The 25,117-nt window shown below is 39.7% G+C and overlaps 2 protein-coding genes across 3 annotated transcripts in view; one reads left to right on the top strand and one right to left on the bottom strand.

The window, feature by feature from the left end:
• The window catches only part of RSPRY1 (ring finger and SPRY domain containing 1), a 38,304-nt gene extending 17,529 nt beyond the window's left edge, over nucleotides 1–20,775 (bottom strand). Inside the window, exons 1-6 of one of the 2 annotated variants that reach the window (XM_069549911.1) lie at nucleotides 20,568–20,775; nucleotides 8,074–8,578; nucleotides 3,508–3,560; nucleotides 2,712–2,824; nucleotides 1,480–1,606; nucleotides 752–810 (exon numbers count right to left, since the gene is read on the bottom strand). In XM_069549911.1, coding sequence (XP_069406012.1) covers nucleotides 752–810; nucleotides 1,480–1,606; nucleotides 2,712–2,824; nucleotides 3,508–3,560; nucleotides 8,074–8,423 — 702 coding nt within the window. In that variant the 5' untranslated portion in view covers nucleotides 8,424–8,578; nucleotides 20,568–20,775. Of the gene's footprint in view, nucleotides 1–751; nucleotides 811–1,479; nucleotides 1,607–2,711; nucleotides 2,825–3,507; nucleotides 3,561–8,073; nucleotides 8,579–19,103; nucleotides 19,139–20,567 lie in introns of those variants that run through there. The other variant, XM_069549910.1, reaches the window with a different exon arrangement.
• A 171-nt stretch (nucleotides 20,776–20,946) lies between these two features.
• PSME3IP1 (proteasome activator subunit 3 interacting protein 1) overlaps nucleotides 20,947–25,117 on the top strand; it is a 39,088-nt gene continuing 34,917 nt past the window's right edge. Inside the window, exon 1 of the mRNA XM_070289279.1 lies at nucleotides 20,947–21,171. The gene's annotated coding sequence lies outside the window, so the exon portion shown is untranslated. The remainder of the gene's footprint in view (nucleotides 21,172–25,117) is intronic.

Raw genomic sequence — 25,117 nt, 5'->3', positions numbered from 1 at the left:
GATCATATCCCACCATGAAGTAGAGGCTAATTATCTTGTCTGAGTAGTTTTGTTCCCTGAACTAATCAGGAAACTTGAGGGTGAAGGACTGTTAGACTACTTCTGTATTTCTACAGTGCTTACTTAGCATAGTGTTAAATGCTTTAAGTACATATTATCTAGGTACTGAAAATATTTTTCAGATTTTGAAAAAGGCCAATGAATAGCAGACCTGCAAAACATAACTTTAAAAAATACAGACCAGACAAGCCTAGTCCAACAGTGCGAGAGATCTAACAGCATAGCCTTGGCAAACCACAAGCTTCACAGACCATACACCAAATAACAACAGTTATTTAAAGAGCAGTAGGGAGCAGGGAAGGATGGAGGAACAGAGAGATTTACATACACTGGGAAACTGACCTCACAGTTTCACTGGCTTGGAATGCTGTGTAATTTTGTTTCTACTGTGGAGGTTCCTACTACCATTTAGCAGACTCTAAGGATGCACACAAAAAAGCCAATCATAGCACCTATCTTATGACTAAATTTAAAACCAAACCGACTCAGCTGTTTTTTGCTTGTAATAAATTCTTATCCTGCCCTTACTTTTTTTTTTTTATATAGGAGGGAACAGATAAACACTCAGGAAACACCTGCAAATAAAATTTATAGCTGATTCCATTCTCTGTGCCATTGGCTAAGCTGGAAATGTTAGAAAAATGCACAATTCTAGATGACTAAGAATAACTAGCTTTGATGTCTCACTTACCAGACACTGTAGCAAATATTCCAGTATTCCTGGGCTAAGTAAACCAATACTTGCAGGACCTAGACAAATACAACAAACACTGGATATAACTAAATGTGTCATAGTAGTTGAATTGGTAACTAAGACCAACAACATCATAGAACTCTTTCATCTAGCTAAAATTTATAAACTGTGTATATATGTATATATTAGATTCAATATCATATGAGCTTAGCCTTTTCTGTTATTTTTAATTTTTAAAGCAAATAAGGAAAACTTTTTTTTAATGTTGGTATATGCTTTATTCTCAAAATTGATAAGATTCTAAAATTTATAAACAAATGCAAATGGCTACATATATAACCAAGACAAATTTGGGAAAAAAGAAAGCAAAGTTGAAGAATTCATGTTACTACTCATCTTCATTTTGGAGTACGTATAATTATGGCTGATTTTTGTTGCTGTATGACAGAAACCAACAAAACATTGTAAAAATTAAAAAAAAATTTTTTTTAATGAAAAAATAAAGATCCTGCGCCTGTACTCAGCAAGGTGTAATTAAAAAAGAAACTCATCAGCAGAGGTTCATTATCAGAAGAGACTCTGGGGAGAGATGTTTTTACAAAAAAAAGAAAAGAAAAGAAAAGTATTTCTTGTATTAATAGGAAAACTCTTTGTTTTAAATTTTCCATCTTCCCCTTAAGGTCAAACAACTTAAGGTTTTCCTTGGGGGAGCTTCCCAGAGTTACCTGCTAGTTTCTCTGCCAAGCAGCCTAGGACTGCAGATGTGTTCCTGTGTTTGGCAGGATGACCTGAGTCCTGGCAAGCTACTTCTCCATTTAGGTTGAGAATTTCAGTCAGTTTTTGGAGTGCATCCTAAAAACAAAAACATACAAGTGGATCTGGTAAATATATGACTTAGGCTTTTTATCCCCAAGGTAATTCTTTGACACGAAAGTAATAACCAGGTGTTAAATTAACTCAGAATTACCATGCATACATGATAAAATATACCCAAAGGATACCATTATTGATGGGAAATATTATTTGATCTGAAAGTTTTCTTACATGAATTTCTAGATAACATTTCACTCAAAATGTACCAGTTGTATCAAATATATGCTATATACTCTTGGGTCATTCAACAGACTAAATCCACCCAAATGCCAATATGATTGATAACAATAAGGCCTCGTGATATTGAAGTAGAAAGTTCCTTAAAAAATTTTTTTTTTATCAATCAAGAACAAATATCACCAGAATTTTTAAGGCAAATTATAACAGAAACCTCCTGTAAGACTAGGCAAAGGTCAATTCATCAGTGACAGATCAAAGACTTTTTCCCTTTGTCCATGTTTTTCCATGTTGGGCCTAAATATGTAGGGCTTAGACAAATGAAAGATGCCAGAATCCAAAATTTTTAAGAAAGGATTCCATAGACCATATGGAATAAGACAATGAAAATTTGATACTTTTGTTCTAACTTGGAATAATCAAAATCATGCCAATATACCAATATTAAGACTCAAAAGTGTTTTTGGTATAACAGTTTTTTTTTTCTTAATAGAAAATATTTAAAGAAAGTTTTGTCATGAGGAAATTGTTTAGAGAGAGAATCAGCTTAGCAATTGAACATTCCCTTCTAATTTCAAAGAATGCCATTATAGATACCTGGGTTGGACCAGTACACTCTTACAGAAAAACCCAAATGAACTTTTTGGCCAATCCAATATAAATGCTCCCATTTTTGACATTTTAAAAATTTTAAACTAAAGTTTTTGAGTAAGCTACTTATAGACAGAGGATGTAACAATTCATAAGTAATAAAAAACAAGTTTATACAATGAAATTAATATTAAATAAAACAGACTCAAAATACTATATATAAAGAGGAAATGCATTATACCAAATGTTCTTTGTGGTCATTCATCTTGTGTTTAAGCACAGATGTCAGTTTCATAAAAGATAATTATTAACTTACTTTAGTGGGCAATGGACATTCATCTAGTAATAATGTTATAACAGCTGGTCCCAGTGGATCTTCCAATGGAATAACTCTAATTAAAGACTGGACAACGTCTAACCATCCTTCATCTAAGAGCAAATCAAGAAGATTATATGATAAAGTCGCTATTTTTAAACTGTGAAAATATGTAACTTATTAACACAAGATGACTTCACAGTAAAATAGAACCACTCTTGGAGAAGAGAAACATCCTACAGCTTTTAAGCAGCTAGTATTTGGCATGGACATGGTCATCAATTGCTGGTCATCATGGTAGAAACAAAAAAATCCTAATTTACAGGAGTCTGGTGATTTAGGGGTATCTTTATTTGAAGAAAATTCAAGCTATGTTTCTGGGTTCTCAAATTATGATTAAAAGTTTCCAGCCTTTATATATGACACAGGAGTTAACTGAGAAAATTAAGTATCTGAAACAGTTGGCTCTATTTTCTGAATGACATTTAGAAAATTGAGGAACAAAAAATTATCTTCCTATTCTAGAAGAGTTATAGTCAAAGATCTGTCAATGCCAAAATAATTTTAATAATTCCAGTGAGATAAAACCATTACTAAAAGATGCAGTATATACTCAGAATACAATACAGTGCTTTTAATTATTGCCCTTGTGCAGGAAAATTTCCACAGACTAAGGGCTTTTTTCCTCATCATGTATGTTAAGTATTTTTGAAGTATTTTTTTAAAAGTGGCTACATTTCTTCATGATCATTAATTAATCAATTAGGAAGTCTTTTTAAAAACTTTAAAAAAATACCTGTTTCTGCCATTTCGTGCAATGTAATCATTGAATAGGGAGGTTCCTGATCACTGAAAAATAAACATTCAAGACATCAAACTTGAAGAAATAAGAAATGACAATTTCAAATAGTAGTTCAAACTGCAAGTTTGGGGGTTAGAAAGGAACATGAGTGAATGTAGAGAAAGATGGAGGAGACAACCAGAGCTATAATCTTTAAGGACAAATGCACACCACATGTACTTATTTACAAGGTCACTGTCCATGACAGCCCACAAACATTAACAAAATGGGCAGAAAAGCACGTGAAAGGACCACCATGTGGCCTGAAGTCAAAGCACAAGAATAACACTGAAAGCCAGAGCTCACTTTCAGTTTTACCTCCAACAGTTTAACCTCTCCAATGCCAGTAGAGACAAGGCAAGGAGACCAACATCATCTTCCTCATACATACCTCAAAAGTGCCAGGAAGGCAAACGCAATCCCAAATGAGGACTTACAGAAGCAACGGCCTACATAACAGCTTCGTTTTTAGGTGGCGTTCTGGTAAATATCACTATATGCTTAAACTTCATAAAATGAGGTTAGAAGAAAAAGAAACCAAACTTAATTAGTCATTGCTCTAAAATGGCATTTTCCCCTTAATTCAGTGGATTTTCAAACTGATCTCAGGAATTCAAAGAGATGCTTCAGGGGAAATTTAAAAATGAAGGAAATATATTCCATCAAACTGATCATCTGATTATTTAAAGAATATATTCACTGCTTATTTGTTTACATATTATGGCTCTCTGTTTCACTGTGAAAAAAGAAAAAAAAACAACCAACTATTGTTTTCAATCATTTAATCCTCAGAATAACCTTGCAATATGGGAATTACTAAGTTCATGTCAGGTGGGTACTCATTAGGTGCCAGTGTTGGACGCATCCTATTCCTGTTCAAAACAAGGGAAAATTCTTATTTTAAAAAATTGTATTAAATGATATAACTAAGTAATACAAACACTGCTGTGGGGCAATCTGGCAATAATGAAATTAAGTATGCATATATTCACCAATGCTAGAGAAATAGTTACACAGGCGCATATGAGGCTATTTGCTGCAATGCTATTTGTACGAACAAAAATTCAGAAGTAGTAACCTAAGTGACTGTCACCACATTATTGGGTAACAGAATATAGTACTTTTGAGCATACAACAGAATACTCCGTAGCAGTCTCAAACACAGTGTTGAGAGGAACTAAAACCAAAGAGACTTCTCTAATCATTAAGCAAAATTTTAAAATCATATACAAAACAATATATATAAGCTTTCTACACAGACATAAACATATGTCAGGCAGATTAGAAGAACATACCTTAAATTCAGAAGAATGGTTACCCACTGATATTTGGAGGTGGGAGGTGAAAAGGAGAATGTGATTAGGGAAGAAGGGCAAAATAAGAAAAATGACAAGGTCAGCGACCAGTAAGGAATATGAATACCTGAATTCTATACAGACACACTTAAAGGACACACACATCCTTACCCTCAAACAAACAATATAAAGACCTCCCTAGTGGTCCAGTGGTTAAGAATCTGCCTTGCAGTGCAGGGGCTGTGGGTTTGATTCCCAGTTGGGGAACTAAGATCCCACATGCCACCAGGCAACTAAGCCCGTGGGCTGAAACAACTAAGACCCAGTGCAGCCAAACAAATAAAACATAAATATTATATATTAAAAAAGAAGATGACAAAAATTCTTTGTGGAACAGAAACAGCAGGAACTTCTGGTAGGAGGCAAATGCTAAAACCATACGATCACTAAGCTCTGGGCCAGGAACTAGACAGAGGTCACCAGGAGCTTTACGTCTGCAAGGCAGGTAAGGGGGACCAAAGCCCCACTGTTGCAAGGGATGGAGCAGACTTACCAAATCAAGTGGGAACAGCATTCCTCTCTCAGTGAAAGGAGTTGAAAAGCTCTAAATAGTAGCCTGAGCTGCAGCTGACATAAAGTTGCAAGTCTCCAGTGACAGAAAAAGGCAGAGAAAGCCAGGTAGCAGGACCCCGGGCTTCCTAGAGTGGGGTGGGACCTCAGAATCACCACTTTTAGGTTCAGTTGTAGACTGAAGGCCCCTGGGCCCCAGATGGAGACAACAAAAGTGACAGAGAGAATGGGAGAAAAAGAGAGAGAACACGCACACACACACAGAAAAAACTTTCATCGAGAGGTGCCTGCGAATTAAAATTCCAAAGTCATCAGAATAAGTAACATTACTACCATCAGCAATCGGAGTATATAATACCAAGAAAAAAAAGCAAAAGAGTTGAACTTCAGAATGATTTTTAAATTAAGTATATATTTCAAGTGTATTTCCTATAGCAAAGCTCTCATTATGCCATTAGGAATCATGCTGTCCTCTCAAATCAAGGTCATTCTCTTGTAAGTAACAAGAGGAGAACAATAAATATTAAGATCACTTTATAAATGTGATATCTGCATACATCCTTTTACACATATTCTTACTAAGCCCATCTGTCTTGTCTTCTATGTTTAGTTTTAATAGCCTTATAAACTTTGTAGGTTAGCAAATTATTTTCTCTATAGCAGTTTCTTAAAAAAAAAAAGCTCTGTAACTATGTTTACAAACTCTCTGAACCTGCTTTTGCCATTATGTTCTCCAATATGTCCCTTTATAGTTGTTCTGCACCTGCCAAATTTTTCCATTTTCAGAAGAGTTTTCACTGTAATTCAGTAAAAACAGGTTTAAGGTAAAAGTTACCCTATTATTCAAGTGTACACTACTTGCCTCATTAGTCCACTTCTAATGTGTAATACTGTTCTGAAGCTTAGAAATAAAGCTCCTGCTTTGCCCCTACACTCTCTTAACCACCCTATAAAAAATATGTCAAAGTCTATTCTGTACCTGTTTTCCCAATGGGCTTAAATAATACTGCCGTGGTTTACTTCCTTATTTGGGAAGGACAATTTTTCATTAAAATTTCACAGCATGCTTTAAATGTCACCATGAAGAAACTTTACATAACAGTTTCTAGACCTTTGCTTGAATTTAGGGGATGCAAATGGCATAGATTTATATTAAATATATTTCCTACAAACATATTAAAATGACATTAAATTCAGATACCAGAACTACCTCAAAGGCAGGTTTTAATAAACTTAGGAAGGCCTTTCTGAGATGGTTACGGAGCATATTTGTAAGAATATTTTCTAGCATGCTCTATAGCAGAAAGAAACTGTGTAAAATAAATTTATTCCTATGAGGACAAAAAAAAACCCTCAAAATAATATGCACAGGTCTATCTTGCTTTATGCTATCATTTTTCAGGAACTAAACAAAACTATTTTCTCATAAATGTGATTATCAATATTTAGATACTTAAATATACTGGCAGACCCTGAAGCAAAAAGAACCCAGATAGAACTTAAAAAAAAAAAATCTATCCTCTATTGAGGACATGTTCTGTACAAGGCACCATTTGTATCTGTGCTCAGCCACATCCTGACTCTTTTTGAACGATGGACTGCAGCCCACCAGGCTCCTCTGTCCATGGAATTCTCCAGGCAAGAATACTGGAGTGGGTTGCCATTTCCTTCTCCAGGGGATCTTCCTGACAAAGGGATAGAACCTGCGTCTCTTGTCTCCTGTACTGGCAGGTGGATTCTTTAGCACTAGCACCACCTTACTAGATGATTTATATATATTTTCTCATGATAATCCTTGAGAGAAAGGTATTATTTTCTTTTCATAGATGAGGAACCTGAGGCTTAAAGAAGTGATTTGTTCAGTGTCATGTAGCTAGTCAAGCGGCTGGGCCAGAATCTGAACCTTTGTTCACTACAGTTCTAAAACTTACTGCTACTTTCTGTGCTATACGGTTGAGTTAAAATGCTTCTTTCAACTTGAACAATGCCTTTTACTCTCACTGTTATTCAATCTGGGATTTTGCACTTAGACAAAGCAGGGGAAGAAACAAAACAGGGCACAGGTGTGTCCTGCAGTTTCTTTCAATTTCCAAGTTTCCCAAATGGATCTAGGAGGGTCATCTAAGGGAAATATTGGTAAAAGAGGGAGAAGGATAGAAACTCTCCTTGACCTACGTCCTTCCATTGCCAACAGAAGTTGTGTGCAGCTACATTCTTGGTCGTGGGGTCGCAAAGAATCGGACACGACTGAGCGACTGAACTGAACATTCTTGGTAAAACAACTTATCTTGAATCTCCAGTCAGTACAGTAGATAGCCAAGCAAGATAAGAGTGAGTCTTCACGAAACCATTTCCTCTTGTAGGCTTCAACACAAACTCACTCCATATTGACTACATTTCCCAATAGAGATCAAAGCTTTCATTGGTATACTCTGCTACAGAAATGTTTAGACATTTCCAGACTGGAGTAGATATTAGCAAGTAAAATGATCAAACCTTATAATTTACTCTCATGAGAAATGAAATAGTCTACCCCTGCCCTATGAGTAATGAGTCTTGGGAGATATATCTTAACCCACTGAAGGAGTCCAAGAGTTATGACTCCTGGAGTAAGGCTTTTCATTAGATAGGAGGTGACCATGAGCCAGATACTTACTTATCTACAAGAGTCCGTATGACTGCCAGTGTGTCCAGCACTAGCCCGTCTACATTTTGTTTTTTCCTCCTTGGCTCATGTGGTCCTCGGCCTCTCCTTGGTGGCCGAACAGGGTCCCGGGGCTGGCTCCTCGTGTCAGCGGCGGGGACTGCACTGTTATCGGCCTGTTGCTGCTGGGTGTCAACACTGTCTTCTGCTCCGCTGTCGTCTCGGCAGATACAGGAATTGCCCATGGTTGCAGTGGCACCTCTAGTCCCCAGGAAGCGGGCTATGTGCTCCTCAAGAGTCAACAGCAGACCCTGGCCAAGGCTTCTGCTTGCTAAGAACACGGCCCAACCAAAGACAATCATTTAGATAGTTTTCAGTTTTCCAGGTACTGTTTTCATAATCTGGAGTTGAGGAACTTGCATCCTATTTGTATTTAACAACTGAATGCTGAAGAAAGTTGCAGAGTTGATCTCCAACATTATCAATTATAAGGAATCCTGGTCATCCAGTGGCAGTTCTAAAAGAGAAAAGGAAAATGAGTCAAAGGTTTCTTGGCTACTCAATTACTCAAACTTTCCTAATTTGATTTTATAGATATTAGGACTACAGTGAAGAATCATCTTTGGTTATTTTTATAGGCTTCTGATACAAAGAGATGTCTTTATGTAAGAATTAACAACCAGTGATTTATCATTATAGTATAAAGTTGGTTGCTAAACCACATCCTTGTAAACTACAGGCATTAAAATAGATTTCTTTTTTTAACGTATGTGTGATTCTATCCATATAGAAATACATTAGAAGAATGTGTGCAATTGCTTTAAGGGCTCCTTTTGTGGATTAAAAAAAAACTACTATTTTTTGAGTGTGTGAGAAAATTTAATATGTTTCAAATAAAATATCTAATTATAAATATCTGTTCAAAAAAAGTTATGATACAATGTGATAGCACCCACTTGATAACAAGAATAACACAAGGATAGAGTGTTCCGTAACCAAACTGCATAGATTTCCCATTTGGAGGACACTTGAGAATTCACAGAGATAATACAAGTAGTTACAAAGTTTTTCCTTTATGAAAGCAAGACTTTGTTTGGGGGAAGGTCAATATATATCACAAGGTTACATTTTTCACAATGATAAGTTTGCTGCACATGTCTGCTACAAGGTTAAGAATAGGGAAGCACCAATGATCTTTGTCTGAAAATAGTGACTAAGCTAATACTGCTACCAGGCACTGGGAGAATACAGGTCGGCACTGGGAGAATAAAGAACAAGATATAGTCCCCACCCTCCAGAAATTTGTGGATGGCCATTCTCATCCCACAAAGCATGTTTATCATAAAAAAAAAAAGTCTAATGATAGAGTCAGCCCTTCATTAAGTTGAGAAAATCTGGTTAGGTGTAAAAGGAAGTAAAGATTTGGAAGCAGAAGACTTAACACAGTAGCAAAGGGTGAAAACAAAATTATGTGGAGACCTGAAGACCAGGACCCTCAAGGACACTAACAGACACATAAGGATTAGAGACTGGTATGGAGTCTCTATGCAACATTTGCTGTTTACAAATAAATCCTATCTTGAGCACTGGCTTAGGAATAGATATAAATATTAATAAAATAACTCAGTGGGATTAGAAGCAAGAGAAAACTTGTTTCTGTTATTTTGGACAGATTTGTGGCAAATTCTTTCAAATATTTGCCCAGTTTAATTACTACTCATTAGAGAAAAAAATGGAAGGGAAAAAGTAGATGGAGATAAAAATTCTTTATATATATAATACTTAATCTAATGTAATACGTAGAGAGACAGGGAGGGATAGGGGAGGGGAAGAAGGGGAGAGGAGAGGCAATGGATAGACAGTATCTCCCTCCAGAGTACCAAGACAACAGCTGAGCCAAGTATAAGACCACAGATGTTCTTGGTTCTCCCAAAAGAGTCAGGCCATCTTCAAAATTTGGAGGTTGTATCGTAAACATTTCACGCAAAGATGGGCTTGATAAAGGACAGAAATGGTATGGACCTAACAGAAGCAGAAGATATTAACAAGAGGTGGCAAGAATACACAGAAGAACTGTACAAAAGAGATCTTCACGACTCAGATAATCATGATAATGTGATCACTAATCTAGAGCCAGACATCTTGGAATGTGAAGTCAAGTGGGCCTTAGGAAGCATCACTACGAACAAAGCTAGTGCAGGTGATGCAATTCCAGTTGAGCTGTTTCAAATCCTGAAAGATGATGCTGTGAAAGTGCTGCACTCAATATGCCAACAAGTTTGGAAAACTCAGCAGTGGCCACAGGACTGGAAAAGGTCAGTTTTCAGTCCAATTCCAAAGAAAGGCAATGCAAAAGAATGCTCAAACTACTGCACAATTGCACTCATCTCACATGCTAGTAAAGTAACGCTCAAAATTCTCCAAGCCAGACTTCAGCAATACGTGAACCGTGAACTCCCTGACGTTCAAGCTGGTTTTAGAAAAGGCAGAGGAACCAGAGATCACATTGCCAACATCTGCTGGATCATGGAAAAAGCAAGAGAGTTCCAGAAAAACATCTATTTCTGCTTTATTGACTATGCCAAAGCCTTTGACTGTGTGGATCACAATAAACTGTGGAAAATTCTGAAAGAGATGGGAATACCAGACCACTTAACCTGCCTCTTGAGAAATCCGTATGCAGGTCAGGAAGCAAGTTAGAACTGGACATGGAACAACAGACTGGTTCCAAATAGGAAAAGGAGTACGTCAAGGCTGTATATTGTCACCCTGCTTATTGAACTTATATGCAGAGTACATCATGAGAAATGCTGGACTGGAAGAAACACAAGCTGGAATCAAGACTGCCAGGAAAAATATCAATAACCTCAGATACGCAGATGACACCACCCTGATGGCAGAAAGTGAAGAGGAGATAAAAAGCCTCTTGATGAAAGTGAAAGAGGAGAGCGAAAAAGTTGGCTTAAAGCTCAACATTCAGAAAACGAAGATCATGGCATCTGGTCCCATCACTTCATGGGAAATAGATGGGGAAACAGTAGAAACAGTGTCAGACTTAATTTTTTTGGGCTCCCAAATCACTGCAGATGGTGACTGCAGCCATGAAATTAAAAGACGCTTACTCCTTGGAAGAAAAGGTATGACCAACCTAGATAGTATATTCAAAAGCAGAGACATTACTTTGCCGACTAAGGTCTGCCTAGTCAAGGCTATGGTTTTTCCTGTGGTCATGTATGGATGTGAGAGTTGGACTGTGAAGTAGGCTGAGCACCGAAGAATTGATGTGTTTGAACTGTGGTGTTGGAGAAGACTCTTGAAGGTCCCTTGGACTGCAGGGAGGTCCAACCAGTCCATTCTGAAGGAGATCAACCCTGGGATTTCTTTGGAAGGAATGACGCTAAAGCTGAAGCTCCAGTACTCTGGACACCTCATGCGAAGAGTTGACTCATTGGAAAAGACTCTGATGCTGGGAGAGATTGGGGGCAGGAGGAGAAGGGGACGACCCAGGATGAGATGGCTGGATGGCATCACAGACTTGATGGACGTGAGTCTGAGTGAACTCCGGGAGATGGTGATGGACAGGGAGGCCTGGCGTGCTGCAATTCATGGGGTCGCAAAGAGTTGGACATGACGAGCGACTGAACTGAACTGAACTGTAAAGGATGTGATGAAGCATATGTAGGAGCATGATGCAAGGATTCAGCTGAAAATAATCTTTTAAAAGAGAACACAGTGAGAGTTCCCTGATAATCTAGTAGTTAGGATTCAGTGCTTTCACTGCTGTGGCCCAGGTTCAATCCCTAGTCAGGGAATAGATCCTACAAGGTGTGTGGCTTGATCAAACAAATAAATAAATAAAATAAAAGAGAACACACTCTAAACCAGCAAAGAGTGCAAGTAATACCATACCATTCCCATCACTCCAAGGATGGGAGTGATTGTGAGGAAAGCAGTGGGTTAAAAAGACATTTGTAGACATGGAAAACCAGCGGAAAAGTATGAGTCATGACACACATGTGATGTGACGATACAATAACTATCCAAGTAGAGGGAATGAGATTCCTATCACAATCACAAGATTCCTCCCCATATTCGAAAATTCCAGATGGATAAAAAAATTTTAATTTAAAATTAAATATATAAGGAAAATAAGTTTGTTGGATCTCAAATTCTTAAACTTTATTCCGTCCAAATTATTTTTGCTAAGGCTTATTTAAACTGAATGTACATTTCAAAGCAAATGGAAGAAATAGGTATGGGTATTTCCAAAAATCTGACTAATTTGGAAGAATTATATGTGGTGATTTTTTTTTCCTATTCCCAAAATGCACTGAAGTATAGTTCAGGTCAATTTCTTCCAAAAGAGTCATTTTCTTTAAATGCCCTAGAAAATAATGTCAGCTATAAAATTTGTTAAGAGAAGGAAATGTAAAAGAAAAAAAAGGTTATATTTTCAATATTTTAAAACCAAAGACTTTCTTTTTTTAAGGACTAGCTATAAAGACCAGGTGCAAAGAAGTTAATTAGGTGGGAAAAGCCAGGAGGTATTTCAAAGGAAAGACTATGAAACAAACAAGGGGGAAAAAAAAAAAGAGCTGTTATCTTCAAATTTTTTAGCTGTGATCTTTAAATGAGCACACAGAGTGCTCTTGAAGGTTAAAGCCAAAAGCAGGACAATTAAGTGAACATAGTGTATGATCTTTCAGATTTATTCAGGACTAAAACATGGATAGCTTTTTATCTGGAAAAGCATCCCTCACGACACTTCTCAGAGACTAAACTGTGAATACTTTAGGCAAAATACTGAGTGGTGAAGCTAAACAATTACACTTTATACAGCTTTGTTTTATCTCATTCCAAAAAGCATTATGTGGTTCACTTTCTACAGACTGTTGTTTTAAAACAGTAACATTCATCTCACACAGGACACCAGAGGCCACCTAGAGTACAGGGCACAGGCTTTGCAGTCAGTCTGGGCGCAGGTCCCAGCCCTGCAATATTTACAGCTATGCATTCTAATTACGCTGACTACTGACACACTTCAAAACATGGAAGATAGTAACAGTTCTTACACCTCACAGTAGTTCTGTGAGGACTACATGGAACAGTACCTGTAAAACATGGCACGGAGCCCAACACTTAAAATGATCCCCACATGCAAGATGTTATTATCAAATGAGTACACAGCTAATCAGAAGTAACCATATAATCTGGGAGTTGGGGGCTAGGAATAAGACCTGTCTTAATTATGAGCACTAAGATAACTAACAAACTTACGTTTTATAGAACTCATCTACACTGCACTAAAATGATGTTTACTTATCTGTGTATTTTGGGAAAAAAACCTTGGAAAAGAATGTAGCTTAACAATCAACCCCAAAGGTGATAGGCATTAAAATCACTTAGGTGCCTCTTAAAATACCAAGTCCTGATTCTACGCCAAATAGGCAGCATCTGAATTTCTAGGATGTGGCCCAAGCAAGTGTTTTCTTAAAGGCTCCTCAGATGATTCCGATGGTGGCCATGTCTGGAAATCACTGTGCTATAGAACCTAACACAGAAACTGGGTCTGTACGTAGGACCTCCTGACTGAGTGAAGGGACAAACTGGGAACACTAAAGAGTGATTCTTCTGGGGTCTAAAAGGTGAATCTCCTTTCCCAGAGAAATGAACTGAGGCTATCTTTGAATATACTCTTTTGGAGAAGCCAGTCAAAAACCCACCAGAATACATTTACATCTAGTACGGATGATGTACAGTACATTTCAACACAATGGATGAAGCAGTCCCCTGTATTTCCCACCACAGCCCCCTATGAAGCATCATACTGAACCAAGATGGTATGCTGCTTATGGGTAATGTTATTCAAGGGCTGACAGACGGCATGGGATAGAAAATGAGTAAGACTCGCACAGAGTCGGACACGACTGAAGCAACTTCACTTTCACTTTTCACTTTCATGCATTGGAGAAGGAAATGGCAACCCACTCCAGTGTTCTTGCCTGCAGAATCCCAGGGACGGGGGAGCCTGATGGGCTGCCATCTATGGGGTCGCACAGAGTTGGACACGACTGAAGTGACTTAGCAGCAGTAGGAGAGATTACGTAAAGGCAACACATTTGTAATATACTTCACCCTAACGTTTAAGACTACTTAGCATTAGATGGTCAAGTTAGTTTTGAAACAAAACAAACAAAAAAATCTAGTCACATAATTTAAATATATACAACTATCAGATCTGCAACTGTGGCAACCATCAACTGATTTCATGATGGATGAAATTATTTTCTGATAGATGAAATGGCACTGGATGCCATTACTTAGTAGAAATACTTCTCAGCATCTAAATGGTAACGCTTTTAAAATCATGTCAGTGTTCATAACCATTTTGCTGAAAGGACCTAATTACAATCAAACATTTCCTTTGCAAATCTACTTCTCTGAAGTGCAGTATGATTTATTTTTATTCTCCCCTTTGAAAAAAAGAAAATAAAGGCTATTCTTTCCATTTCAGTATCATTTATGACTTATTCTCCATTTTATATATTTGAAAGCTGCTCTGAGAGGGGGAAAAAGTCAAACTTGGGCTCTCAGTAAGGTTAGTATTAAAGCAGCGAGGACTGGTACTCAAAATACAGACCTCTACCATCATAAATAGCTCACCACAGAGACACTTGCCAACTGATCTAACCCTCTCTAACAAATGGTCTAGGAATCAATAATTCATCTATTCAAATATTTGCTTGAATTCAATCATAATACAGCTTAGTGACTTTAAGAACATTTTCTTTTCTCTGAAAAATAAAATCTCAGGACTACGCTGCCAAGAAAGGAGAGGCTGGTTAAATGAAGGAAGAAAAACCAAACTTTGGGTATAAAATTACTATTGCTGTCATTTTTACCTTATTGTTCCAAAACAGTGAATGTAGCACTTTTTTTCCAGTCCACCCTACAGAGGCTAAATTGTACAGCATGAACAGTAACAATATATTACACACTGGAAATCTTAATGATTTTCTCTTCTTAAAAAATGTTTTGGAATTTTCTCCTAAGACAGTGAATGCATTTACAAGTGATAGCTTCTGGTGTTATGTTTACTATGATCCTCCAATATTTCATTATGAAAAATTTCAAACATACAGCAAAGTAGGATTTTACAGTATATACCTATATACCCACCACCTGGATTCCACTATTTACATTTTACTGTCCTTGCTTTATCACATCTGTATACACCTTTATCCATCATCAATCCAGCTTTTATTCTTGATGCATTTCAAAGGCATCTATGAACTTCCCCCTTAAAAAATCAGCATGTATATCACTAACTGGTTTCAATATGTTTTGAGGTTACATTTACATAAAATGTACAGTTATTAAGCATGTAGGTGCTGAACTCTGTCTACTGCATATACCTGCATAACCCTATCAAGATAGGGAAACTTACTCCATACATTTGCTTTTAAAATATCCTGCTGGACACTCCAAAGACCACAGTTTTCCTGTGTCTAAATGGGAGGTTAACGTGTAAATCTTGGAGGTCAACGAGATTATTTGGTAGCAAAATAAGTAGGTAAGAAAGATGTATTGTATATCAAGAGTACACTTGCCGTTTGAAACAGAAACCACCTGAGGACATTTTAACAAGAGCATGTTTTGCCTCTAAAATCTAAGATATCTCAGAGGAATGGGAAGGGAAAGATTGTGAAACATTTGGTTGGAGCTTCACTTTTCCCCCAAAAGGAAGGGCAGCTCTGATATTTTTACATGCCACTCAGGTGTTGAAAACTATTTGTCTGCAGTGGCACTGGGCACTTGAGGTTTAAGTCACATAAGGTATTCTTATCCACTGGATTGTAACTTTCAAGTTGTCTGGGAAAAAGCACTGAATGATTCTAATACTTCTCTTGTGCACTGAGGTTGAGGTTGGTTTAAGAAAGTACATTTTTGAGGGAAAAGTAGACAATTTTTTTGGTTGAACTGTTGGAGAAGTACCTAGGGTAGGACAGAGTAAGGGATTTTCAAAAGCAAATGACAGTAAAAATGAGAGAGGGGGGAAAAAACAGGAGTAATGAATAATCCTGCCTGGTCTCAAAGGCTGAAAACTTTGCCTTGGACCCAAAAAGGAAACGCTAAGGGAAGAACTGAGGTAAGTGCTAATGATAGCTGTCATCCAGAGGAGAAAAACAAATGTTAATACTCCATACTATGGGGGATTTTTCACCTCCAGAAGACCAAATAACAGGAAATCATATAGATGTGTCATTCAAACACATGATTCACAAATCTGAAAAGATTCTTCTGTTACAGAAAACTCTTTGCTGCTAAGAAAAGCAAACAAAAAGTAAACAGTAGGAAAAGCAACACCTTTCTCAATGAAATCTACTTAAAATGGTGTCTGAAACACTCAGTTGCACACTTGACTGTATATCTACTGGAACCTAAGAGAAAAAGTGTTAGTTCAGGTATGTCTGACTCTTTGCGACTGTGTGGACTTGTAGCCCATCTAACAGATACTCAGTAAGTATTTTAAGTGAATTCATTCTAAAATCTGTAAAAAGTATTCTTTGAAAAGCTGAGAACACATCACTCAATAAATATGAATCCAATGCTAATATGCTAGGCACAGAGCAGAGATGACAAAAGGTCCCTCATACTTTTCTTAAAGGGATGAAGGGCAGCCACAGACAACAGAGTGCCCAATCCATAATCCAGCACCTGCCACAGAAGCCCATGCATACAGTGTCAGGTCCACCAGAAGGAAGCCTCTCGCTCCACCATTTTTCCAGTGGAAAAGGAACTTAGTTAACATTCAAGTATCTGTACAAGGAAGTTTTTAGGTGACTATACACATTAGCCTTGGCAACAGGGGAATGAAGGATTTAGATCTGCACTGCAACACATTCATGTCTTAAATGATAAGCCAAAATATTGTTGGTACATATATCCCTGACCATGCAGTTGAAAGGTTAACCAAAAGTCCATACACTTAGTTGATAAAGATGAGGATAATGGTAACGCTAATGAAAAACAAAAAAGGAAGCACAATGAAAAACCAGGATCAATTTGAGACAATACTGATGATAAATCCCAAATAAGCACCTTTCCTGAATACTGTGAGGATCCCCATTCTGCACATGACATGGTAAGAAGCTCTGTGCTGCTGCCAAGTGTCTCACGACAGTACTTCTGGGAAAACAAGGTATCAGAGACAAGGTTATGCTAGTCTTGGTTCATGAACATAATGGTTTAGGGACCTGTTAAATTATTAATAAGTAGTCTTTAGGTGCAGGTAAGCATGAACAACTATGAAGCAATAAGAATTGAAAAAAAAAGCCACATTTTCAACAAGGCGGGGCAGGGTAGGAGACATACTCTGAGAATCATTGCATTAAGGGAGCACAGAAAAGGAAACTTAATTCTTTAGGAGGTAGAAGGAGTAAGAAAAAAAAAAACAAAAAAACTAACACTGAAACATTAAACTGAGGTAATAATAAACCTGCCAAATAAGGTATTTCAAAACTTTCTACTTGATGTATATAAGACCCATGAAATTATGCTTGAAAAAGTTACATGCAGGGTTCATTCCTTAACAAACTTAAGGAGTGTATCAATCCTCTGCCGTCTCAAATGCATTCTTAGTTTTCCAAAGCTTAGAGAGGGAGAAGGTGGAATATTCTCCAAGAGTTCACCACTACTTATTAGGTACTACCTCAGTTAGCCTTGTATATACCATAGTTATCTATAGTAAAAAAAATGATTTTACATACTAACCAGCAAGCATTCCCTATTAAAATGGACACTGAGACCCAAATTATGGCATTCACTATTTCTTAATTATTCTGTTTTTCAATTTTATAATTTGAATACCAGGAAAAACTATCCAAATTCAATGGGAAATGCTTTGAAAATGCCCAAATATTTGAAGAGAAGCTAAATAGTTTACTACCCACCCCCCCATAACTCTTTTGAAATAGAGTACTGGTTCCAGTGTGGTTCCCGTTTGTGGTGTCTAATGACTTCTCACTTACTTTTGCAACCCTATGACTGTCACATCCTACTTTACAAGAATTCCACCACAAAACAGAAAATTTCCAATTTTAAGTAACATAGGTAAAGTATCTGCCTGCAATTCGGGAGACCCAGGTTCGATCCCTGGGTCAGGAAGATACCCTGGAGGAGGGAAGGGCGGCTGCTCACTCCAGTATTCTGGCCTGGAGAATTTCACGGACAGAGAAGCCTGACAGGCTACAGTCCATGGGGTCGCAAAGAGTCAGACACAACTGAGCAACTTTCACTTTTCACACAAAATGCTAGGTTTTTATTTCCCCTTGATTCTTTACTAAGTGAAAAGTTATTTTGCTGATGAAGCAGAAAAAGTCCACATAGACTATGCCGGAACACTTCCTATAATCAATAAAGTAAAAATAATCATGAAGTGCAGAAATAATGAAGGGTTTATGAAAATGGCAAAAGCAGGACTCAGATTAAAGCAGCAGGTCTGGACAATGTGTATCTTGGGAACCAGAAAGCTCGCAGAATCACCACAGGGATTTTTTTCAAAAAAGACTCATGGAACGTAAGATTAGAAAAACAGGAAATTCAAGTCAGCTTTTCGTTTAGGAAAAAAAAAAAAAAGAAACTTCAAAAATCACAAATTACTCAATATTTGTTAAACCAGCTCGAACAATTGCAACTAACCAAAAATTAGGAAAATGTCATCCATGGACACAGTACTTATAACCTCATAGAGGGATTTACAAAGCAAGATGTCATCCCAGGAAGTGCAAACTATACATGGGTGAAAAGCAGAAACAACCGTTGTGGGAAAAAATTTTTGAAGCCATTGCTAATGTGCCTCATAATGTATGGTTTGGGGTGACTACAGGCAGGCATGATATTCATGGAGAAAAAACAGAGGTCTCATTTACAAAATCAAAACTGAGGGAGAAAACATGATACTCACTATCTGTACATAAAAAGGCCACAAATATATATATATGGAAAAGGGAGGGTGGTTTACAATAATGAGATTAAATTACCTGGAAGAAAATTTCAGCTGTCAGGAAAAAAAAAAAATTCCTGAAGGAAAAGAGTGTACCATAGTGTTATCTCTTGCAGTATCATCAGAGGTTCAAAGTAAATTAAAACTCTGGGAAAAAACCATCCTCCACCCCCATCTAAGCAGTAGCTGAAATCATGGGTTTAGACTATATGACCTAAAAAGCTGGAAACCTTGAAGCTTTCAGTACAATATGGCTCCCCCACTCCATAGGTGATCAACAACGGTATTAATGCTAATCCCTTACATCTACATACTGTTTCACAGTTTAGAAAGAGCCTTCACTTTCACTCCTCAACGGCAACCCCTTTGATGGCAGAATCACAATACTTTCACACAACTTGTAGTCTGAAAAACACTTTCACACGCTGTGTTATTTTACAGAAGAGACCCAAGGAGGTTGAGGAGATGGCAGGTAAGGGGCCTGGACAACCAGGGGACTCCCTTCAGTCAATTAAATAGACTCTTCTAACCTTTAGAAGTTCAAAGTACAACACTCCGGGGGGGGGGCAACCTCATTCAGACAGCTATACAGGATAGAACTGAAGACTCTCAGTGGATCATTTCTGCCTCAGTCTCCGACCCCAAACACAGGGAAACTGAGGTAGCAGGTAGAACAAAAGCCTGATCGAAAAGTCACGCACGGAGTGTCGGTGGGACAGACTTCCCACCACTCCACTCCACCTGCACTGTGCCCCAAAACGGCTGATTCCTATGTTTCAAAGGAAAAAGCTTGCCATTCCCGCTTCCCTCTATTTCCCACCCGGGCTTTCCTATGGCTTGGGGGAGGGGGGGAGGGGGATCTTCCTCCCGGAACCGCGCAGCAAACCCCCTCTCCCCAGGCTCTTACTCATTTTTCACATCGGGCCTCCGAAGTAGGGAAACCCGCTAGCTCTGGCTCCCAACTCCTAGCTTCTCGCTCTCTCTGAGGCGTTTCTTGACCCTAAGGCACGTCTAAGCCTCCCCAGGGATGGTCTTCTGCCACTCCTGCCACCTAAACCTCAAACTCCACAAAAGGAAACCTCTCCAAACATCCTCCCATCTACCCTTCTATCCTGGCCACCCCTGAGGAGCACCACTATATATCAGGAGCCTCCCAGGAGCTACCTGCCTCTCACCTGGGCCCCTTTGGCCTCGGCCTCCGCAGAAGGGCGACCCCCAACAATCTCCTCGGTCAAGAAACCCCTAAGGCGGAAACACCCTCTTCCAGGGTCCTCTCCCGGAGCCTTAAGCACGGGCCTCGCTAGAGAACCTCCGGGCTGTTTTCTGGGCTCTGCCCAACGCCACCCGCTCCCAGCCCCCTCCTCAGAATCTCCCCCAGCCCAGTCCTGTCTCGCCGCCGCAGATTCAGGCGGCTGTTCCCCTCCCTCACGGGCGTCCCCAGCCCTGGGACTCCCCCCGCTTCGCGTTCCTAGGGGCTTCCCGGCTGGGCTGCGGCACTGACTTTCTCCAGCTTTCGGGCGCACTCGAGGGAGGGGGCGGCGGCGGCTGCGGCGCGACTCCTTTGTGACAGGTCCAAGAGAGCGGTAAAGATGGACGCGAGGCCACGGCGCTGCCATTACGTGCTGGGCCCACCCCCCGCTTCGTACCGCCCCGGCCCTCCCTCAGTCCCCTAGGAAACGCCCCTTCCTCGGTGGCAAGCCCTCTTCCTCACATCCAATCAGCGTTCAGGAAACACATCACGTGACAACACGACTCGGCCCGCCCTCCTTGAGGGAGCTGGCCAATCCCCTTGCTGAAGTGTGAATGGCCCAATCAAATCTCTCCCGCTAGCTTTCAAGGCACCGGATTTCCATCTGGCTCGACGGGAGGAAGGGAGGTACGGATTGGGTTACACCGCCGGAAGAGGGGCGGAACTTTGTTGTGGCGGTGAGGAAAAGGAAGCCCTGAAGGGTAGAAAGAAATATCAAAGCAAAGGCTGTTTTCCTGCTTTCATTCTTTCTGTTTTCCTTCTTTTTATTTTTTCTTAAGAGCGAGCGGCGTTTGCGGTGGCAGTTTGGGGTGGGCGCCGCCGAGGTGAGGGGGTCTCGCCTCCTGCACGCTGGTAGGTGAGTGCGGCCTGGGCCCTGGCCAGGCAGCGAGACCAGGGCGCCAGCGTCCTCGCTGAGGAGGTGGGGGGCTGCGTCTGACGTGAAGTTTAGGGCCAGGCCTGCCCTTAGTCTGCGCTCTCGCCCGGGGTTCTGAGTCACCAGAGACAGGGGCTTGTGGGGCGCAGCCTGAGGGAAGCCGAGGGAGCCCGCGGGAACGCCTCTAGGTCCTGTGGAGGAGGATGCCGACCCTTTCACGCGGTCCTGGGGCTCTGGGTCTCTTGTCGGCTCCCCTCTTCGTTTTCTGCCAGGTGGCAGGCTTCCAGCGAGGAGTGGGCTCTATCTCAGAGGTCTTGGAACGGCTCCAGGCTACTCCGGAGATGTGGGGGTGCCTGCCTGGTTGCGAGTTTCTGAGTCAATTAGTTTAGGATGGAAACATTAATTATGTTCCATGTACCAGTCTCTGTGCTCAGTGCACTTTCTTGTAAAGGAAATCAAACTGGCGTGTTCGTCTTGAAGAAAACTTAACTGAGGGTTGAAGGGTCTTGAGAGCTGCTGGCCCAGGTGAAAGCCGGAGCGCATCGCGGTAAAGGTGGAGACCTATTCCTTCTTAGCACTGGTTTTCAAACTAGCAGAAAACAAGAGCTTCCGTGGCCCTTTTAAAATGCAAATTCTCGGACCCTCCACCCCAGCTAGTCCGACTCCGGTCTTGAGTGGGACCGAGGAAGTCAAGTGCAGGTCTGCCGGTCAGAGTTCCCAGTGACCTCTTGTGTACCAGCTGTTGGGTAAGATTCGTTGATAATTCAGCTGTTTGCCTTATTGGTGTGTTAACAAGGACCTCATAAAAATGGTTTGGAAGGCACTGCTTCTCAACGCCTTGAAAGGAATTAGTGTGTAGACTCCTTTTTGATACAAGGAATTGAGTAGAGATAAAGGCAGCTTTTACAGTCTTAAAAATAGAGCTTGAGATGAACAGTTTGTAAGGGTCTGAAAGCTGAGGCTGCCCAGTTATCTTTCTCAGAGGGGTCTTGGTGCCTTTCCCTCATGAGGAAATTCTTCGTGGTTGTAACAGTTATATCAATACCTTTTACCTGGTTAGCAGTCGTTCCCGTTTAAAAATCTTGCTGTTTTGATTAGAATCAAGCTGCTGCTGCAGAAATTGAAAACCATGTATCTGGTAAATAAAGTGATTTAAACGCATGGTTCAGCTGTAGACTCAATCAGCGTAATTATATCTTCATGGCAGGTAAATTAAGCAATTTCAGTGTGCTCACTATTGATCTCCTTTTGAACAGTGCTCTGTCTTCATTCTCAAATACCACCTGTTTGGCTTTATCTGTAGCGTGTGTTTTACAGTTTATTTCGTCTTTGGTTTTCTGAATTTTCCTTATGATGTATGCAACTGTGGATTTGTTTCTGTTCAGTGTGTTTGGTGTCTATTACACGTCTAAATTTTTGGATTAGTGTCTTTCATAAGTTCTGTAAAATTCTTAGTCATTTATACTCATGTACTGTTTCTGCCCTGTTGTGTATCTTCCTTCTTTACTGATTTAATGTAGACCTTTCCCCCTCTCTTCTTTACGCCTTTTCCTCTTTTTACTTTTCTATATTGCATTCTGCATAATTTGTTTTTTATGAATTCTCTCATAAATTATTTCTAATCTGTTACTAAACTCATCTGTTGTGATTTTATTTATTGCATGTTTTAGTCACTGAAGTTCTGTTTTTTCTTTTCAAATGTGCCTTGCCACTTTAACGGTTTCTTATGCTCTGCTGTTAATTTTGAGGCCTGGTTTTTATTTCTTTAAACATGGTAAGCATAGTTGTTTTGTAATCTGTATGTGTTAATTCCACTGTCTGGATGTCCTTTGGTCTGTTTCTGTTGCCCATTATTCCTGCTTTTTTTCTTACCAGTTCACCTTTACCTGATACTGTAGTTCTTTGGGGTACCAGATTAAGATGGAGAAGGAGGTGGTTATCAGACCCCACACACCCTACCTGGGTTCTCTGCTTTTGACTTTTACTTCCCAAGGGCACCAAAACAGTAGCTTTCAAGATCAGAGAAATCCTCAGGACGAAAACCAGTTTGAATATTGGGCTCGGTTTCTGCTTTTCACCTTGTTTTGGGTTTTTGCCGAATTCTTTACTGTCTTGTTAGCTTTTCTATTTGTTTAAGAATTATTTTAAAAAACTTCTTCCAGTTTAATTTGTTGTAGAAGTGAGGGATTGGTCTCAATTACCTAGCTTGCTATTTGTGGAAATTGAAGCCCCCTTTGATTTTAGGAGTGAAATTTGTCTTTCAGGCAACTTTGAGTTAAAGGTTATTTTTCTTCACCTATCTAAAACTTCCACCACCTTTCCCAGGGCAGCATCCTTGTTATTCAGTTGCCTACTCATATCTGACTCTATGTGACCCCTTGGACTGCAGCATGCCAGGCTTCCCTGTCCTTCACCATCTCCCAGAGCCTGCTCAAACTCATGTCCATTGAGTCAGTGGTGCCATTCAACCATCTCATCCTCTATTGTCCCTTTCTCCTCCTGCCTTCAGTCTTTCCCAGCATCAGGGTCTTTTCCGATGAATTGGCTCTTCACATCAGGTGGCCAAAGTATTGGAGCAGTGTCGTAGCTGCTATCAAAATTAAGCTTCCCCAGTGCTTTTTCTAGTCTTCCTTTTCTGAACTCCTTAGTGCTTAATTTCTTTTCTCTTAGAGCATTTACTCTCATTCTCCATTTCCTTAAATTGCTCCTGTACTTACCTTATCTCTTCTTTTGAATTCAAATTCCTTATTTGCTAAAAAGTAGTGCCAGTTTAGTACCTAGCACTGTGACTTGCACATAATGCTATTGCTGCTTGATTGTGTCCGAGCCTTTGCGACCCCATGGACTATAGCTCAGCAGGCTTCTCTGTCCATACAGTTTTCCAGGCAAGAATACTGGAGTGGGTTGCCTTTTCCTACTCTAGGGAACCTTCTCTACCCAGGGATCGAACCCACATCTCCTGCAAGTCTTGCATTGGCAAGTGGATTCTTTACTACTGAGCCACCTGGGAAGCCCTGCCTTGCACATATGTTCCCTATAAAGATTTACTTCAAAAATACAACTGAATGAGTGGGCCTTGTATGTTTGGTGTAGTGTAAAGTCCTTTTTTTTTTTTTTTTTTCCTTAATTTGGTTTTGGAGAGGAGATCCATAAAGCTTGGAAGGTGGGGGTGGGAGAGAGTATAATTTAGTGTGGGTTAGGTTCCAAACTCCACCCAGATGGTAAAATAGTGTGTAGTCAAAGCTATCCTCACATCAAACTGTGGAAAATTCTTAAAGAGACGGGAATACTAGACCGCCTTACCTGCCTCCTGAGAAATCTGTATGCAGGTCAAGAAATAACAGTTAGAACTGGACATGAAACAACAGACTGGTTCCAAATCAGGAAAGGGGTACGTCAGGGCTGCATATTGTCACCCTGCTTATTTAACTTACATGCAGAGAACATCATGTGAAATGCCAGGCTGGATGAAGCACAAGCTGGAATCAAGATTACTGGGAAAAATATCAATAACCTCGAGATATGCAGATGACACCACCCTTATGGCAGGAAGCAAAGAACTAAAGAGCCTCTTGATGAAAGTGAAAGAAGAGAGTGAAAAAATTGGCTTAAGACTCAACATTCAGAAAACTAAGATCATGGCATCTGGTCTCATTACTTTGTGTCTAATAGATGGGGAAAAAATGGAAACAATGAGAGACTTTATTTTGGGGGGCTCCGAAATCACTGCAGAGGGTGACTGCAGCCGTGAAATTAAAAGATGCTTGCTCGTTGGAAGAAAAGTTATGACCAACCTAGACAGCATATTAATTATTTTGCCAACAAAGGCCCATCTAGTCAAAGCTATGGTTTTTCCAGTAGTCATGTATGGGTGTGAGAGTTGGACTATAAAGAAAGCTGAGTGCTGAAGAATGGATGCTTCTGAGCT

The sequence above is a fragment of the Ovis canadensis genome, chromosome 14 (genome assembly GCF_042477335.2).
Source record: "Ovis canadensis isolate MfBH-ARS-UI-01 breed Bighorn chromosome 14, ARS-UI_OviCan_v2, whole genome shotgun sequence".
NCBI lineage: Eukaryota > Metazoa > Chordata > Mammalia > Artiodactyla > Bovidae > Ovis > Ovis canadensis.
This window is presented reverse-complemented; position numbering and strand designations above follow the sequence as displayed.